Source organism: Eschrichtius robustus, chromosome X (assembly GCF_028021215.1).
Source record: "Eschrichtius robustus isolate mEscRob2 chromosome X, mEscRob2.pri, whole genome shotgun sequence".
In the NCBI taxonomy this organism is placed as follows: Eukaryota; Metazoa; Chordata; class Mammalia; order Artiodactyla; family Eschrichtiidae; genus Eschrichtius; species Eschrichtius robustus.
Window position 1 is genome coordinate 15,097,039 of NC_090845.1, and position 18,371 is coordinate 15,115,409.

At 48.1% G+C, this 18,371-nt stretch overlaps 2 protein-coding genes across 3 annotated transcripts in view; one reads left to right on the forward strand and one right to left on the reverse strand.

Moving 5' to 3' along the window:
- NHS (NHS actin remodeling regulator) overlaps positions 1-18,371 on the forward strand; it is a 342,843-nt gene that overhangs the window by 226,729 nt on the left and 97,743 nt on the right. The window lies entirely within an intron of this gene.
- Positions 5,304-6,437, reverse strand: LOC137757363 (tripartite motif-containing protein 44-like). Its single transcript, XM_068534079.1, has one exon. The coding sequence runs from the start codon at positions 6,360-6,362 to the stop codon at positions 5,304-5,306; it is 1,059 nt and encodes a 352-aa protein (XP_068390180.1). The 5' UTR covers positions 6,363-6,437.

The following is an 18,371-nucleotide window of genomic DNA, read 5'->3' on the forward strand; positions in this document are numbered from 1 at the left end:
AAGAATCTGCCTGCCAATGCAGGGGCCATGGGTTCGAGCCCTGGTCCGGGAAGATCCCACATGCCGCAGAGCAACTAAGCCTGTGAGCCACAACTACTGAGCCCGCGTGCCACAACTACTGAAGCCTGGGCGCCTAGACCCCGTGCTCCTCAACAGGAGAAGCCACCACAATGAGAAGCCCGCGCACCGCAACAAAGAGTAGCCCCTGCTCACCGCAACCAGAGAAAAGCCCACGTGTGGCAACAAAGACCCAACGCAGCCAAAGTAAATAAGTAAAATAAAAATAATAAAATAAATTTTAAAAAAATTCAGTTCCTCATTCACACTAGCCACATTTCAAGTGCTCAATAGCCAGATATAGCTAGTGTCTGTCATATTGGGCAGAGCAGATCTCAACTTTTCCTCTGATTTCCTTATCCATCCCATCCTGTGGTCCTTCAGTGCTTAGAAGCCTGGTTAGGAAAGGTTAATCATTCTCATTATTTTTCTAGAAAGCTGGCACCACAGTGGGTTTCTTCGTAGGCTGGTTAGGATGTTTGACAGACAACTGGGATTGGGAGAAGCGCCCTGCAGCCACAGCTAGCAGTGGCAGATTCCCTTTTGGCTTGGCTTCCAGGACCTTCTTATTTGATGTTTTCACGTGCGTAGAATAATCTCACATTGTTACCGATGCAGCTGTGACATATACTGCTGGCCACGGCCAGCCCTGGGATGGATCTCTCTCTGATTGGACATGGCAGAAGCTTAAATGGCATGCCACCATGAAGGCCTTAGGCTCATGTGCTTGTTGGGACCAAGCCTTGGAGAGTTTGCTAAGTTCTCAGTGATGAACTCCACATCAGTGTCAGAAAGTTAGGGCAGGTTTGCTTGCCCTTGGTCTTCCTGTCTTCATGCATTGGTGTGCTTTCCAAAAGGTAAAAGAAAGCAGTGGAATGAAATTCCAGGCCAGACGGACTCAGGGTAAAGATGCAGCACTGAGGTTAGCATCTTACAACTCAAAGGCAGCAAAAGTAATTTAACAAGGCTCAAAGGAGAGAGCCAAAGAAAGTCAAGACTTTGTTCTGTTTGTGAATTATTGATACATCATCTCCAAACCATTTCAAATTCAGGAGAATGAAAAGCTACCCCCTTTGACACACTGGGGGAATCTCTTACTTGTACTCCCCAAATGAAAAAGACTAGAATTCCAAGTCTAACTATTTGGTCCCATTACTGCAAGTTTTGTGGCTGGTCAGGTGTTGGATTCTTGTCATTGGGTGAGCAAATGAGAAAAATGACTTTTCTCTCTTTCACATGTTCTTCCTTCCCCACGTTGACTGCTTAAGCTTTTAGCCAGTTTTATCATTCCATCATATCCATTCTCCTAGTGTTGGACTCACTCAAGAATCCTGAATCTGAGTGCATGATGTCATTTCTAATAAATCTAAAAGGAACTGGAAAGCTTCTGGAACTTACTTACCTGAGGTAGCCAAACTAAATAAACTTAATTCACATCCATCAGGAGCTCAGTGAAGGCTAGCACCATTCTGGTTGAAGTGATTTCACACTAAAGGACACTGGCTCCTTATGGAACTGGGTGCCCTAACTTTCCTGTCTTCAGGTCCACAAAATGCCTTTCAAGTCATACACTCAACTGTTAGGGCCAAGAATTACCTAAGACAACAATTGTGCCGCCATCTTGAATACATTTGGATTTGGGGAAGCCAAGTCTTTTCTTCAGCACTTACACTAAGGAGCCAGAGTCATAAAAAGATGAAAAGAAAAAAGTTAAATCAGAATGTTAGAACTATTAGGGAGCTTGGAGATTGTCTAATGCTCTCTCTGGCCCTGAATGATCTTGCTTTTAAGACCATTTTAGTGTTCTTCCGCCTTCCCGGGTAGTCTTGCTTTTGCTCAGATCCTCAAGAAATCTTACGTGAAGCGTTAGCTAGTTCTAGAACTATAGAAAGCCCAATGGTTTCTCCTCCCCTTCCGTGCCCAAATTCTCTTCCACCTGCTGACTTTTCAGGTTTATCCTTTCAGCATTAGGCCTGTAATTGCTATTAAAATGCAAATTCAGTAGGAAAGACTAACGCTTAAACCATTATGAGGTGTTTTCACTCTGGAGCTGGGAAGGATCAAAGTAAGGAATGGTTAGTTTTGATTCTGTAAGGCGAGGGGGTCGGAGAGAGGAGGAGGGAGTGCCAGCGTGAAAGGTAGAGAGACCCAAAATGGAAACTTGGGGGCCCTACTTGTGACTCAACAGACTCTGGCCTCTTCTCCCAAAACATTTGCATTTGTATGAATTTATCCTGGACTCCTTGTGGAGATCCAGGTACTTGATAATTGTTCTTGTCCAGTGGAGACCCTGCCAAGTAGAAGGTTCTGGTACTGAGGGGCAGCTCAGGCCCAGGGTAAGGGTTCCCAGCCTTGCCAGAGGGGTATGTTAGTGGCTTTCCCTTCCCAGTTTGTGGAAACAGCAGTGGGGAGCCATGCAAGGTGAAGAGGTTAGGGTCTTGTTTTCAACTTTATTATGAATGGGAAACCCTTATCCAGGCTCAAGGGAGAGCTTTACATAGGAGTGTATATGTAGCCACCCATGCATGCACACACCCGTGGACGTACACACACACACACACGGCTCCATCTGCACATAAATGTTCCTCCTGAAACACTCAGCAAAGCAAGTGACAGGTATTTCCTGTTGGTAGCTGGGATTTCAACCCTGCTCTTGCCTCATTATTAACTTGGGTTTGGGATGTGAGTGATGGGAGATGGTGAGACTGTGCTCATAGAATAGTTGTGAGAATTAACTGCAATAGCACCTACAAAGCATTTAAAATAATGCTTGACACCTAGTAGGTGCTCAATAAATATCTGCTGAATGAATAGAATATTCATTTTATCATCATTATATTATTACCATGAGGAAACTTGACAGGGTGGCTTCAGATTTAGTGGGCAGAGCGAGGAGAGCCCTATTAGGAATCATGACTTCCGTTCTTCTGGTAGGGCCAGATTGCCACGCAGATTCAGCCGCACAGAGTTCTCAGTTTATGAAGGAAAGGAAAAACAACTAAATGTCTCAAAACAAAACAAATGATGAAATCTGGGATGAGACCAAGAGGGAAATTGACATCTTACAATTAAATAAAGGCATTGCCACAGAGCAGCTTCTGGAGAGACAGTCGAGCCAGGCCTCGGTTTTTCATTTTCCTAGCTCCAGACTTTGGTTGGAAGTGTTGAGCTTCCACTTGGATTTGAATGAACCACAAAAGGAAAACATATTATTCTCTCTCTCTTTTTTTTTTTTTTTTTTTTTTTTTTTTTTTTTAGCACTCCTCACTCTTCACTCCCTTCTCTGCTTCCTTTCCTGGAAATCTGCTCCAATATAAGAAACCAAAATGGTGGCGCTTCCTTGATGAGAGCAGAGACGGAGTCGCGGTGGGGCTCTTTAGGGGGATGGGGCGCTACGTACACTGCACTTGGCTGATCTCCTGATGAAAAGCACCTGAGAGATGGGGAACTGAGGTGTGCTTTATCATTGATGCACCCCATTTCTTGACCACGTGGTAAGGACTCCTTCCACAGACCCTGGCATTAAGCCTGGTGGGGACTGGAACAGCTTTGGGGCCGGGCAGCTCCAACTGGGGCCTACTGGGCCTTTAACTTTCCACACATGTGCACATATGTACAAGAACCCAGCAGATGGGCAGCGAGCAAGCTTGGGTAGCAATCCACTGACCAGGTAGCAGTAGCTCTGAATAAATCACGGTGGCCTGGGCAGCAAATTTCGCTCCAGGGGATGGGGACTTAAACAAGGAGAAAAGGCGTTCACCCAACTTTTTCCTGAAGTGCCAGAGGAAAGAAACAGGTCAGTGGTGAATACAAAATTAGCTTTTGGCCAGTCTCCAAAGTGATTTGACCTATTTAGGAGTCATTGAGAACAAGCCAAAGGAAGCTCCGTAGCCTGCATCTTGATTTGTCAGGGGAGAAGGGAGAGGGGATGGACCACCAGGTGGCTGGAGTCCCTGAGTGGCTTGTTCGGGAGCATATGAGTGAATATGGCTGGAACTCATGAGAAGGACTCTGGGACATTGACTTTGGGCCAGCTCCTGGCGCAACTTAGCAAGCAAATGATAACCCCAGAAGATGCATTGGTAATTGGTATGCCCACTCAGGCGCCCTGATCCTTGAAAAGGACCATATGGGATTCTGAAAACCTTCCTACAGGTTAAACTTTTCTCCAAGACCCTTGTGTAAAAGGTAAACTCAGGCCAAGTCAGCAAGGGGAGTGTAGACGTGAGGGCTTCCATGAAGAGCAAGGCCACAAAAGTACTGAGGCCAACTCCACTCCAGTCTAGCAGGTTGGAGTTGGGAGTGGATGCTGTTGGTGCCCTGCCTGTATCTCCTTTATCAGCTGGCGCCCTCCTCCTCCAGCTGCTGGGAGTGTTGGCCATTGAAGGCTACAGCTGCCTTCCCCAGAGAATTGCTGTCTGCCAAATGGTGTAACCTGTATTCCAGAGCTCCCTGCGGGATCAGGCTGAACCAGATCTCCAGCTGAGGCCACATCCTTGCCGAGTCCCGTGCCCACCCCCCAGCTGCATCCTGCTTCCCTGTGCCCCCTCCACTGAGAGTACCCCCTCCATACTTCATTTGAATAAGAATCCCCATCGTAGACTTCGCTTCTAAGTAACCCAACCTAAGAGAGAGTTGGGGGGAGGGGGGGCATTTCAGAACAGTTCCAAACCTGACTACACATCAGAATCCCCAGGGTAGCTGTAAAAATACAGATTCCTAGGCCCTACACCCAGAGATTCTGATTCAGTGGGTCTAGGGTGGCGCCTGAGATACTGTAGTTTTCCTAAGTGGATCCTTGGTAATTTGAATGCAGCCAGTCCTTTGACCAATGGGAACCACGCCTTCTAACTCATGGCATTTCTTTCCTTCCTTAGATCTTTTAGGAAACATTTATTGATTGAGTTCGGGAACAAACCACACAATCTGTGAAAGGCACTAAGAAGGGGAGTTTTTATTTTTTTTCTGTTTTGGTTGTTTAATGCTTATACTTTTGAAGGGTATAGAGCATCATTTACATTTCTTATTTGTATATCTTACTATCATTCGTGTAGGTTATCGCATTTGATCCTTAATATAGACAGAGTGGGCGCTATGGCCCCTAGATGACTGATGAGAAAACTGAGGGACAGAGAAGCACTATCAAAGGCCTGACATCCTAGTCTTATTGCCTTCCTCTCTTGGTCTGTAAGTCAGAATACTGTGATCCTGGTGTATAATCCACTTGGCATCAGGGCCTGGTCATATCAGGGAAATTTCTGACACGTAGAATGCTGAGCACCTCCATGACCACTGGGTCCTTCCTCGTCGCCCTCTGCCTTTGGCTCAGCTGATTCATTAGAGGTATCAAGTTGTTCCTTGGCTTGGGCCATCTGAGTCATCAATCTATCCATATGGGACTGGATGTCTGCCAGGATCTCAGTCACATGGGCCGTGGCCATTGCTTCCTGGGTGTCCACTAAATGAAGGGCCTTCTGCTCCTCATCAGCAATCACTTTTTGAACTTTCTTAAATTCCTGCTGTATAAACACCTTCATCTGGTCCCGGGTTACTTTAGGGTCTGAGCTCTTGAACTTTAACCTTTCCACCAACTCTATCATAGCCGCCTTCAGTCCGCCTGAATCTTTGCTTCTTAGTTCTTCGAAGGCTTCGTCTAGGGTGGAGAGCTGGTGGCCCTGGTGTGCCCCAATGACTGGGCACAGGACGCAGATGAGCTGCTTATCTTCCTGGCAATAGGTACTCAGATCAAGCCCATGGTCCGGACACTTCCTCTTGGCCACTCTCTCCGCTTCCATTTCTATTTCTGGGTCAAATTCGCTTTCTGCCTCAGTTTCTCCCTCGGCCTCCGATTCTCCTTCCTCCTGGTTGTCTTCCTCTGCTTCGCTCTCTCGCTCATCCTCCATTTCTTCCTCACTGTCTTCCTCACTCTCTTCACCACTCTCGTCCTCGCTCTCCTCCTCCGTCTGACTCTCTTCTTCGGACTCACAGTCTTCCTCGGACTCGCTCTCTTCCCCCGCCTCGCTTTCTAGGGCCTTCTCGTTCTCTACCTGGGCCTCGACTTCTTCCTCTCCCGCCCCATCCCCCCGGGCTCCCGGGGTCCAGGCCTGGGCGGCTCCGTGGACGTACTCGGCCAGGTGGTGCCGGGGGAACTTCTGCCCGTGCGCCTCCGCGTGGCGGCGGCAGCAGTAGCAGAAGCCGCGTTCCCGGCACACTTCCTCGGCTCCCGGAGCCTCGTCGGGCTCGCACTCATCACACGTGCCGTCGTGCGGCAGCTCCTCGAAGGCCGCGCCCCCTCCGGAGGCCATGTGGGAGCTGTGCCGCGGCCCGGGTCTCCGGGCTTCAGAGCTCGCCGCCTGGCCTCGGCGCGGCCTCCTCGCGTCCTCCTCTCCACCCGGGGCCCGTCCCGCAGACTGGCTGCGCCGTGTCCCGCAGCCTCGGCGCCGCTGCCGCCTGTTCCCAGCAGCCCGCACCCAGCCGAGGAGCACAGGGCCTCCCCGCCGGCTCGGCAGCCTGGCGGCCGCTGCGCTTCCTCAGAAGGGGAGATTTAAGTAAAAGGATCCACAGTTCTTGGCAAGTCTCTTAAAGTCCAGCCTACTATGCTTGGACTCTCAGAACTTTTAAAGCAAATCGTATCTTTACATTTTTTTCGTGTGTGTCCTGAAACGTAAAGGTCTGTCTGGTTGGGAACAGGGAGTCTCTTTTGAGGCATTGAGTTGCCATGGACCTTTCCAAAAAGGGGCATTTGACCAAACTTAGAATTTAATTAAGGCTTTCCAGTCACCATGCTCAGAAGTAGTAACGTCCTAACCCCTCCCCTCCCTGTTTCATTAACAGGCCTAGATTTTCTTTTATTGGTTGTGTGGATGATTTGGTGATGAAATTCAGAGAGAAATACTTTGTTCTGTTATCAGGGACCCTGAGATAGAAAGACTCATGAACAGGTTCTCATGAAAGACACAATACTGAGGAATTTTTTAAAAAACTCATTAATTAAATAACTGAATGAAGATGGTTCAGCCTGATGCAGAATAAGGGAACATTCTGAATTTTGCAACAAGGATGATGATACTAGTGATAAGAATAGCAGCAAAACTTGCTATCGCTAAGATTTGTTTGAGTGTTTACTATGTATAAGGCCCAGCACTAATTACTTGGTCTGTATTACCTTTTTAATCCTCCCAGCAACTCTTTGAGGTAAATATATCCATTGGGGCTTAACAAAGGCTTCAAAAAGATGGAACTTTATTCCTCTCTTATGTAAAAGAAGTCCAGGGCTGGTATGGAGACCAAGGCTCCTTCCAGCTCTTGGTTCCACATCTTTGTGGCCCTCATCTTCTCGGTCCAAGATGGCTACTGGAGCTCCAGCCATCACATCATTGGCCCAAACAGAAGAATGAAGGAAGGAGCATGGCTCTTGTGTTCTAAAGAGATTTTTTAGAAATCCCACAGCACAATTGCTTTGATCTCGTTGGCCACATAGCAGCCCCTAGTTACAAGGGAGGCCTGGACATGGAGCCTTTTGGTTGTCTGGCAACGGACCCAGTTTAAAAAATTGAGGTCAGCAGCCACATAGCACAGGGAGATCAGCTCAGTGCTTTGTGACCACCTAGAGGGGTGGGATAGGGAGGGTGGGAGGGAGACGCAAGAGAGAGGAGATATGGGGATATATGTACATGTATAGCTGATTCATTTTGTTATAAAGCAGAAACTAACACACCATTGTAAAGCAATTATACTCCAATAAAGATGTTAAAAAAAAATTGAGGTCTTATGAATTTGAAAGGGAAGGCAAATATGGAAGATTTAGTAGGAAATGAACCGTTTCTGCCATAGTAGGTAATATTCTTATCACCGTTTTGCAGATACGGAAAATGAGGCACTGAGAGACTGTGTGACTTAACCATGTTCACATAACTCATAGGCGGCAGAGCCACGGTAGGACCCCAATCTCTCTGACTCAAGGGTCCCTCTCTTCTTTTTTTTATTTTTTTATTTTTATTTTTTTTGGCTGCGTTGGGTCTTCGTTGCTGCGTGGGGGCTTTCTCTAGTTGCTGCGAGCAGGGGCTACTCTTTGTACTCTTTGTAGCGGTGCACGTGCTCCTCATTGCGGTGGCTTCTCTTGTTGCAGAGCACAGGCTCCAGGTGCGCCGGCTTCAGTAGTTGTGGTGCACGGGCTTAGTTGCTCCGCGGCATGTGGGATCTTCCCGGACCAGCGATCGAACCCAGGTCCCCTGCACTGGCAGGCGGATTCTTAACCACTGCGCCACAGGGAAGTCCAAGGGTCCCTCTCTTAACTACTATTCCCTCCTGCTCTTTTGCTACTCCCTCCTGCTATTTTTGCTATTTTTGCTATTTTGTAAAACAGTTGTGTTTCCTTAGACGTTCATTTATTCATTTCCTGTTTTCTTCCCAGTGTGCCTTTTACCCTCTTCTTTGCAAACATCCCAGCCGTGCTTCACAGCTCATCTCCAAGGCCCCAGAAAGCCCCTCCTTGCACCCCAAGCTGCTTTCTTCATTCAGTAAATATTTATTGAACACCTACTGTGTGCTAGGCACTGTTCTAGGCACTTGGGCTTCATCAGTGAAAAAAACAAAGACTCCTGCTAGCTTAATAGGTGTGTGATCTTGATCAAGTTCTTTAAGCTTTCTGAGCCTTGGTTTCCTCATCTGTAAAATGGGAATAATAAAACTCACTGCACAGGGTTATTGTAAGGGTTAAATAAGATACTATATGGAAAGCGCAGTCTGTGGCACATCATTATATTTTGAAAAATGGTACCTATCGCCATTATTATGGTCGTTGTTCTGAACATGTCTGTCTTGCCCAATAGGCTGTAAACTTCTCATGGGCAGGAATAGTAGCCAAGGCCTCTGGTATCACCCAAATATCTTACTGACCAAAGATGGGGGGCTTAGTAAATGTCTGTTGAGTGGTTAAAAAGGGTCCTGGTGTGGAGAGAACTTCCTGTTTTCTTATGCTGCTAGATTTAGGAAACTGAGAAACAGACTAGGCCCCATAGGAACTTTTTTTTTTTTGCCTGATTTAAGCTGTGAGTTGTGGTGGGTGGTGTGCTAAAGAGAAACAAGACTGAAAAACCCGAACGCTAATCTCCTCCTCATACTCTCCTGGAAGGCCGCAGAAAGAGCATACATTCTTTTCCTTTTAGGGTTTTTTTTTTTTTTTCACCTTCTCTGATAGATTGGGTGTCCCAGCAAGTCCTGCTGACCTCTTCTTGTGTTTTTTCTGTCTCCTAATTCTCTCCTCCATACTTCTCTATTGCTCACCTTGGTCTCTGCCACCTGTGGGAATAGTGCTGTTGGCCTACTGTCCACAGAAGAAACTTCCGGAAGTCCAGAGGCACTGTGCATCCGGGGTCCCAGAGCTGTTGCATTCTAGTCCCACAGGCAGACGCCCACAAAGAGCTAAGCAGCAATTCCATCAGGACCACGTGCCAGGTTTGCTGACCACTGAACTTCCTCCATTTTGTCTTCTCAGCCCAGCCTTCCCCTTGGCCCTTCTGCAAAGGTGAAAGGCAAGTTCACAGGACACGGGGCCTTCTTTCTTCCCTGACATCTGGTTTGATCCTGGGCCGCTAAATAGTGGCTTTGCCATGAACAACAAAAGCTAATTCACTGTGGTTTTTAAACACCAAGTGCAAATATTTTTCCTTTTCAGCTTGGGGTCACTGGAAGGGAAAAAACAGGGCTGAGAAGGAGACTAACATTTTAAAAACTCTTATGACTTCCCATAGAAAATAAAACAACGGCCTCATTTCCTTCCATCCGTGAGTCTTTTTATGAGTGATTGTTGTTTGAGGCAAGACTGGGAATCCAAAGGTTTTTAAAGACTTTGTTAGCTTGGTTTTCGACTCAGAAGCCCACCGTGAGTGCTTTTAAGGGCCCGCACGAACCCCAGGAAAGCCCAGGGCCACCCTCTCTGCTTTCTCTCTGCTCCGTCTCCCTCCCTGGCTGGCTTTCCCTCTCCCTTCTCTCCAGCCCTCAGGATTCGAGGAGGCGAGGGCCAGGCCAGCCACTGATGCTGCTCACAGATGTTTGGAAGGCTGAGGAATCGGTCTGGCTCCGGGTTCCAGGCAGACTTTCTGTTGATCTGGGCTGTCCTAACGCATCCCAAGCCTCGCACCCAGCAGTTCCTCTTCGGACGCGAAGTCGCCCCTTCTGGCTCTCGCTGCACGTGGTTATGGAGCAGGAGAAGGGAGCTGACACTGTTAGTTGTGTCAGCGTTCTCTCTGGACTGCAGAACAAACGCTCTTCTCGGACTTCCCCTTCGTTTCTCTCCTTTCCTTCTCTCCTCCCTCCAGCTTTTGTGCATGGATTCAGTTGCTGGGTTCAGGTGGGAGGTGAAGCATGTGCTGGGATGACATAAAGGCTGTGAGAGCAAAGCGGTCGAAGTCTCTGACTTCTCCCTTTCTTGCCAAGAGGACGATCTGAACAGGCTCCAGGATGGCTGATGTTTGTGAAAGGGTTCGCAGATACTTGCCATGTACTATTACTGTCGTTATTGGCCTCACAAGAGTCTAACATGTTGATACAGGTGGCGTGTGCGGCTGGGGCCGGGAGGGGATCCGATACTGATTTGCAACCTGCAAAGAGCAAACTTCAGTTGTATCCTGCCCCTCATCCTTTCAGCGTGTGCACAAATATTTGCAGACCTGTTGAGTGGCTCAGCCTCGCACCAACCTAGCAGTTTTTCACAGCCAAGTGAACCAGCCCCAGCCTGGTGAGGAGAATGGGGGGAGGGGGAGCGGCGTGGGGCAGCCGTGGGGTGATGGGATGGAGTGTATCCCTTCTCGCGGCTGGATAGTTGGCACCGGGGGCTGGGCTGCTGTGGCTCCCTGAGTGTTAGTGTTTGGCCAGCTTCCTGTCTCTGGCGGCGTGCTAACAGTTGCCATAGCCACGTGGCACGTGGCAGAGCTTCTCCAACTGGCAGGGCCTGAGAGTCTGCATTTCTAGCAAGCTCCCAAGTGAGGCCGGTGCTGCCGACTCCCTGGCCTATATTGCACTTGGAGCAGGGAGGCTGTAAAAAAGTACCACTGCTTTGGGAACTCCTCCGGGGCTGAGGAAGGAGAGTGCAGCTAAGCCCCTCCTCTGGAGACAGGGTGTGTGGGAGGCTGCCCTGGAGTCCTGATTTGCCATTCAAGTGAACCCCGGAGGGATCAGCAGCTGGCCCAGCACTTGGGTGAGACCATCTCCCCCTCCAGGGGGGAGTCCCGGAGGCAGCGCAGATGTTGTGTGAAAATCTGCCACCCTCCTTGCCGAAGGTTGCCCTCTCTCGCCCTCCCACCCCCCTGCTCTGCCTGCCGACTTAAGCAGATCAGCTTTCAGCTCCCTGGGACTCCAAGAGGGCTTTGGATGAAAGAAAAGGCCCGTCCTTAAGAAGCAGAGCGGGAATCCAAGCATGCCTCTCGCCTGCTGCATGCCCAAGAATGCAGGTATTTGGGGTTTGCAGCATTTCCTGGCAAGACAAAGGGGAAGGGGAGCCGGCGTTGTGGGGGGAGGAGGCCGGCCTACTGGGAGAGGGGCTGGCGCTGCAGCAGCGTCCTATTCTGGGGGGAATGAGGAGAAAGCGAGCCCTTTCACAGGAACAGACGTGAGCAAGGGAGGCCATGCCTGACCCTCAGGGATGACCTTCACATTTGTGCTCAGCGGCTCCTAAGCTCTGGGCACTTTGGGTTCTTCTTTCTGGCTGGCCAACTTGGCAACTTTGTGTTCCTTCTGAGGTGCTGGACCACTTAAGACAGAGAGGACAAGCCTTTCTTCCTCCTCCTCTCCTGCTCTGACGGTGGCCTGTTTTCCAAGAGGGCCCAGAGGGTATCCCAAGGTGCGGTCAGGGCAGGATTCTCAGGCTCTGGCCTGGGCGGCTGGGGGAGGCTAGGCTCGGCCCCGCGTCCTGCACCGGCTGGCGCTGGGCCTAGCCTGCTGGTCCCTCGCTTCTCCTCCATCACCCCGCCCCCGCTGTCTTGTTGGAACTCCTCAGTATCCTGCCCTCATCCTGAGATCACACACAGAGATTTCTGTCTCTCCCTGTGGCCTCCAAGCAGCCCTGAACTGGGAGTCCCCAGACCCAAGTTCCCCAATGTCTAGTTTCTATTCCACCTTCAATGGCCTTAACCTGTTCAGGGCCATCTTGACTTCTTTGGTCGTAAACCCCCTTCCTGATAGTCCTTCACTACATAAGGTCAGGCACACAATTGAACCTGTTTGAAAAGTGTTGAACTGTTTGCACTATTCGTCCTGCACTGCGGTTCGTCCTTCCATTTTAACTCAGGCTCCTGCATGGCAGGGACAGTGCCTTTCTTATATCTCTTCTAGAGACGCCACCACCATCCCCGTCACGGAGAGCACTCAGCAGGGCAGGGGCGGCGTGATGGCTGAAGCTGGCGCTCTCCTTGGCCCGGCTAAGCCACCTGAGTGCACGTTTGCCTCCACTGTCTCTGCGGAGACTGAGGCAGTGCGTGGCCACGCTCTAAGGACCACGCGTTGGCCTCACCACTACCAACATGGTCGTCTGCAGCCCTGCTCAGTGACAGTGTTGTTCCGCCCTGCCATCTGACAACACTCCCTCTGAGTTGCTTTTCCAGGTGTGGTGAGGGGGAGGAAACAGGCCTGTGGACCAGGCAGCTTCTGGTGGGCACCACTGAACCTGTGTCAGCCGCTTCAGGGCATCGCGGTTTCCGAATTCGGGGGGTGGAGAAGTTGTTCAGTCCGCATCTCAAATATCACATATGCTTACGATAAACAGCCATTATTTGATGTGCAGGCCACACCTCAGGCCAATTCAGTCAGAATCTCTGGGGATGGACCCCGGCATCAGTGCGTCTCTTTAAAAGCTCCCCAGATGGAGTCCAGCGTGCAGCCAGGGTTGAGAACCACTGCCTTAGGTAAGAAGTAAGACGTTCGCTCCCACTCTAGCCCCCACTTTCCCTCAGGGAACCGAGTGAGACAGTTCAGGACCTCAATTCGCACATTTTCATGAGGATCAGTGGACTCAGGGGAGAGTGAACGGCCAGGTAGTGTTCATCAGGCTGGAAGGACTAAGTAATGGGAGGGGGTGTCAAAGGAATAAGGGCCCTCCAGGTGCCTGCCAGACGTTTCCAGTCTGTGCTCAAGGAGAAAGATGGGGAAAAGACCTTTAGGACAGCTTGGCCCAGTTTTCCTTGGAGACGTGAAGATCCAAGGCATGGGGGTTGCTGGCAGGCCACAGAGGGATGGAGAAGGTTGCAGGGCCACATGGCAGAGGGCTCAAGCTTCTCAGAGCTGCTGGCACTTTGTGAACTTGGCCATCTTCTGGCATTAGTTTCAGCAAGGTCATGGCACCCCCACCAGCTGTGGACAGCTCACAAGTGGGGAGACCAGGCCCTTAATCAAAGATGCCTCCAAATAGGACTTGGCAGATATTGCATTCAGCACAATAAAAGCTGAGGGGAAAATGACTGCTTTTTGCTTCAACACAAATTTTATTACACCAGGTTTCATTATAAAAATGTAATAGTTTTGGTTGTGTGTTTATTATATAAACAGTAGAGTTACTCTGATCTTCACCATCTTTCAAACCGGAATCTCAAAGGGAGTTTTATTTACTAGATTTAAAGCCATGGAACAATTGTTTCATACGATTGCCTTATAAGCACAGGAATAATTCAGGGAAAAATAAAACTCTCTGCTTTCTTTCCTCCTCAGCCCCTGCTGAATCTCCCCAACCCAGAGGCAGGCACAGCCATGTGCTGACCATGGTAGATCCTGTAGCTGATAAGCTATATCTGGGTAGACTTCAATGGGATAGTGCGGTCTTCAGGAGGAGAGGAGAGTGGGACTCAAGCTTCAGGCTCCTGTTGGGTGTCATGGTGGCTTGGGCAGGTGTGAGAACCACTTAAGCTGATCAGGCAAGCTCTTAGGGCCCAGACCCCTACGCCAACCCCTAGTCAGGGGCCAGAGGGCCCAACAGCTAATGCCATTATTTATGCCCCGATCTCTGGGCATTCATATTTACCAGAAGCGAAGCTTTCACATTAGTATGAATGTCAGCTCAGGTCCATTGGTTCGTTCCTGGGAACTCCACATTCAGAGGGAGTGAGGAGTGAGGTGTAGACTGCCACCATCTTATGACAAAGTCTGTTTTGTCCATTTTATTGGTGTTTTCCATTTTTAATTCATTTATCTGGTTTTATATCCACTTACTTGAGATTTTAAACTTTTTTTTTCTATTTCTTAAGTTGAATCCTTAATTTAAGAAATAAATATGAGAATTGATAGCTATAAATTGACCTCAGAGTACAGCTTTGATAATTTCCATTGGTTTTACTATGTGGGCTCGTTGTTAAGGGTTTCATCTTCTAGATAGTTAGGTTTTATGAGAGGCAGCATGGTGTGGGGATGCTTTAGTATCTGCCAGATCTGGATTTGAACCCTTACTCTGCCATTTATCAGTTGTGTGACTTTGGTCAAGTTACAGTTGCAACTTCCTTATTTCTAAAATAGAGATGGTAAAAATCTGCCTTGTATATTCCTTAAATGAGGAAGAAATGAAAGAATGCAGGCAAAGGGCTTAGCATAGCTCACCTAGTAACTGCTCCATCCATAGTAGCTATGGATAATAATCATGTTTAAAATAATATGCCTTTGGCACAGGCAAAAGCTTCATGACTGGGAAGCTGCTCTCCATTTGCATGTCTTAGGCAGAGGGCCAGGACAGTGGGCATCTTTTCTGGATCAACCCACTTATCCTAATGTCCTCCAGAGGCACTAGCAGATGGGACATGAAAATACCAACAGTGTGCCTAGGGAAGGGCATGCAGCCAAGTGTTACACTGGATTGAGCACGCTGAGGCAAGCCAGGAAAAAACTCGGCATAACACAAAAATTCACCATTGAGAAATTCCTCCAAAATTTCTTAGTCTCTGTCTCTTGTGGAATGTTCCTCAGTAGAATATTTAAGCTGCTCTGTCCCAGACCTGGCTTCTTTCCCGGCTACCCAACTAGGTCACTTCCCACTCTGTAAGGGCCTTGACTGCTTGGCATGGCCAGGGCCTTGAAGGAGGCGAGCATCGAGGGAGGTAAACTTTATGGGGAAGCATCTCTGTGCAGGGCACCAGGCTTGGCTGTGGGCCTCAGACATGACTAAGACACTGTTCTGCCCTTGAGGACTTCCAAGTCAGGAGGATACTGACCCATGAGCACCAGAAAGGCTGGTCACAGTACCTCAGGGCCCAGCCACAGGAAGAAGGGACCAACTCTCCCTCGTTGGGTGTGGCATGGCAGGCCAAGTGTAGCCGATGGAGCCAGGGGACCTTTGAACTGACTACGTTAGGGTAAATCGGTTAAGGTGTATCAAGTTTTGGGTGGATTTTTGTTTGTGGGGTTTTTTGTTTGCTTGTTTGCTTGTGTGTTTTGTCTTGTTTTTGAGAACACGATAGAATGAGCTCACTCTGATGATCTTCAAAACTAAAAAAGAAGTACCTAGTTTCTAAAACCAAGTGAAACATCTTTTATAGAGTCAGTATTTTGCAGAAAATCAAAGCCTCTTTGCTTGGGATTGATTCTTGCCTCCTCTAAGTCGGGGGTGGGGTGGTGGAGAGGTAGAGGAGATGGTAAGATTAGGGAGGGCTAAGGCTGCAGAAAGCCAGAAGCAAGTGTAATCTGCTGTCCACACTCTACGCTGCACAACCTGTCTGTATGTAAACTTACGTGGAAGTTACTTGTCTGTGATTAAGGCAGAATCTTTGGGTCTTTTCTGAAACTGACCTGTGCTTCTGAATACTCTGTCGGGTAGCCTGGCTCTCTCCCTCCTGGGTGCCTCTTTTTGGGTCAGCAGGGATACTGAGAAAGTCTACTCTCCTGAGGGATGCTGGCCTTGCATGTGGCTATAACTCACTGACCCTGAGTGTGGTGACAACCACTGGCTCCCAAAATGGCAGAAAGGAGATGTGGAAGGGAATTCATCTCAGCCATATCCTCTCACATCTGAAACACAGGACTGGTTCTTCAGCATCCAGAGGCCAAATGTCAAACACCAATAAGGGGAAAGATGCACATGTTTCCTCAGCTTTGAGGAACTGAGGCCTCCCAGGAATGTTATCTTTGCTCACTTCTGGCCCCCACTCTACAACAGAGCGAGGAAGACGTTTTGATTTATTCGTAAAGATAGAGTAAATCACTCTTCTGTCACCACCTCGTCTTTGTGTTATGCTTGCCATGGATGGCATTTGGCCTTTAACAACTAGGATCCCTCTTCCATCTAAGTTTTTATCCCTGGAAACCTTCACCAGCAAGATAGAGCTGGATGATTAATTTTGAAATAAGGATGTGCTCGAGAACAGGCTAGGGGCACACATCAACAGCCACAGGGCCCTTGGCTTAAATGGTTAATAAATTACTCATCCCAACTAATGCAGGCCTATAGCTCCTGCTCCGAAAGCCAGAGGTGATGATGGGGGCCACGGGTTTCTGGTACTTTCCACAGCTACCTTGGAAAGCAAGCAAAATGGCCAGCTGGGAGAATTAAGATTAATTGTGTACTGAATGCTTTTCCTTGAAAAGAAGTTGACTTGTAGCTTTTCTTGATTAGCCTTTTTATTTTTCCCTTCTGCCTCTCTCCTCATGGCATTTACTTGCTTCTGCTGCTGCCACTGCTGCTGCCGCTTTTTTTTTTTTTTTTTTTTTTTTTTTTTTACACTAAAGACATCATGGGCAAGAAGAGGAGATTTTATTTTGAAGAACAATGATCACATTAACAAGGTGACAGCAGATAAGCTAAAAGTCACTCCATTTTCTGCTGGGGAAAAATGTGCTTTGCCGCCAAATCACATCCGCTTCTCTTTGTCTCCTTTTAGAGGAGGGTGGCCAGCCCAGCCACTGATGGACTCAAAAGAAATCACTGGCAGATAAGATACACCCTTGATTCATATAAGAAGGGAAGCTTTTGAGTTCAATGATAAAAAAAAATGACTTCCTTTCCTGTTCCACGGCATTCTTGTGGCTGGAACTCTCTGTACAACGGTGACATTTCTCTACCCTTGGTCCAGAGTATCAAGCAGAAAATAACTATGAAATTTGAAACTTGGTAAAAGGCGAAAATCCAACTCATTGCAGTTTAATAGATATCTAGGCCTGGATCAGACTCTGTAGGTACAGGATCTCCCTACATCCTGCTCTATATTGGGGGCAAAACTGAGGACTCACCCTACCTTTAAGGTATTGTAGCCACATCCAAAGACCCAACCAGCACTCAGTGAAAGAGCAGTCAAACCAAACTGGTGTATGACTACGAGTCCAAGCATGTCTATTAAAAAACAAACAAACCAACCAACCAAGCTTCAGAATGACTGAAGAGAAAGTGAATGAGGGATGGAGGAGGTGAAGAGGGAAAGGGAAGGAGGCTCCCTGAAGGAGGTGAGATTTATGTTGATGGATTGGTAGGAATTTGTTGGCCAGGAGAAGCATTCCAGGGTCATAGCTCTCTAAGCTGAGGTTCCTTTGGCAAAATCTCATAGGCTTGTTGTGAAGACTGAATGATGTAATGAAAATAAAGCACAGAGCACAGTGCTTGGCACGTGATAAGGACTGAATAACTGTTTGCTGTCGTCATCATCATCATCATCAGGAGATGGTGTTGTGAGTAAAACTTGCAGGGTCCTTCCTAGGGAAGGGAGGCTATTAGAGGTCCTTCTCCCTCTAATTTTACCCCTTTTTCTGAGACTTGACTCTCATCTTTAGTATCTTGGCAGACTTTGGTCAATATTAGTTCACCTCCGGCAAAATGAAAGCAGATTCAGCCAAGTATCAACAGATGTTTTTAACGCTACTCCATTTCTCAATATAACACCTTATACACTGGTTTATAATTTCAGTAGTGGGTGGATATTTGCACGGAGGTATAAATATAAAACCAATGGCTTATGCTAGCATTTCTCTTGGGTCTTTGTTCTCAACAACTCATTTCAGCAACTTCAAAAAATATTCACTCGATATTTTTTTCTTCTAATCTGTTTATCCTCCTGTGGTTTCATTTGGGTCACAAAGGAAAGGTATTTCTGGAAAGAAGCAATGAAACATTTCTTCTAAAGTTTAGCAGTTACAATAGAAGGCTAAGTACTTTGTATCATAAATGATTAATATACTGTTTTTGAGAGGGGTCTGTCCATTGACATTGGGGGCTGAGGAGATTTGGGGCCCAGAGGTTGGGGAAAACCAGGATGTTAATATTAAAAGTCATTTAATGGCCCCTTACTGTGTGCTCAGCAGGGCCATGCAAATTGCTCTGTCACAGTCGCTCCTCATCACAACCCTCTGAGGCAGGC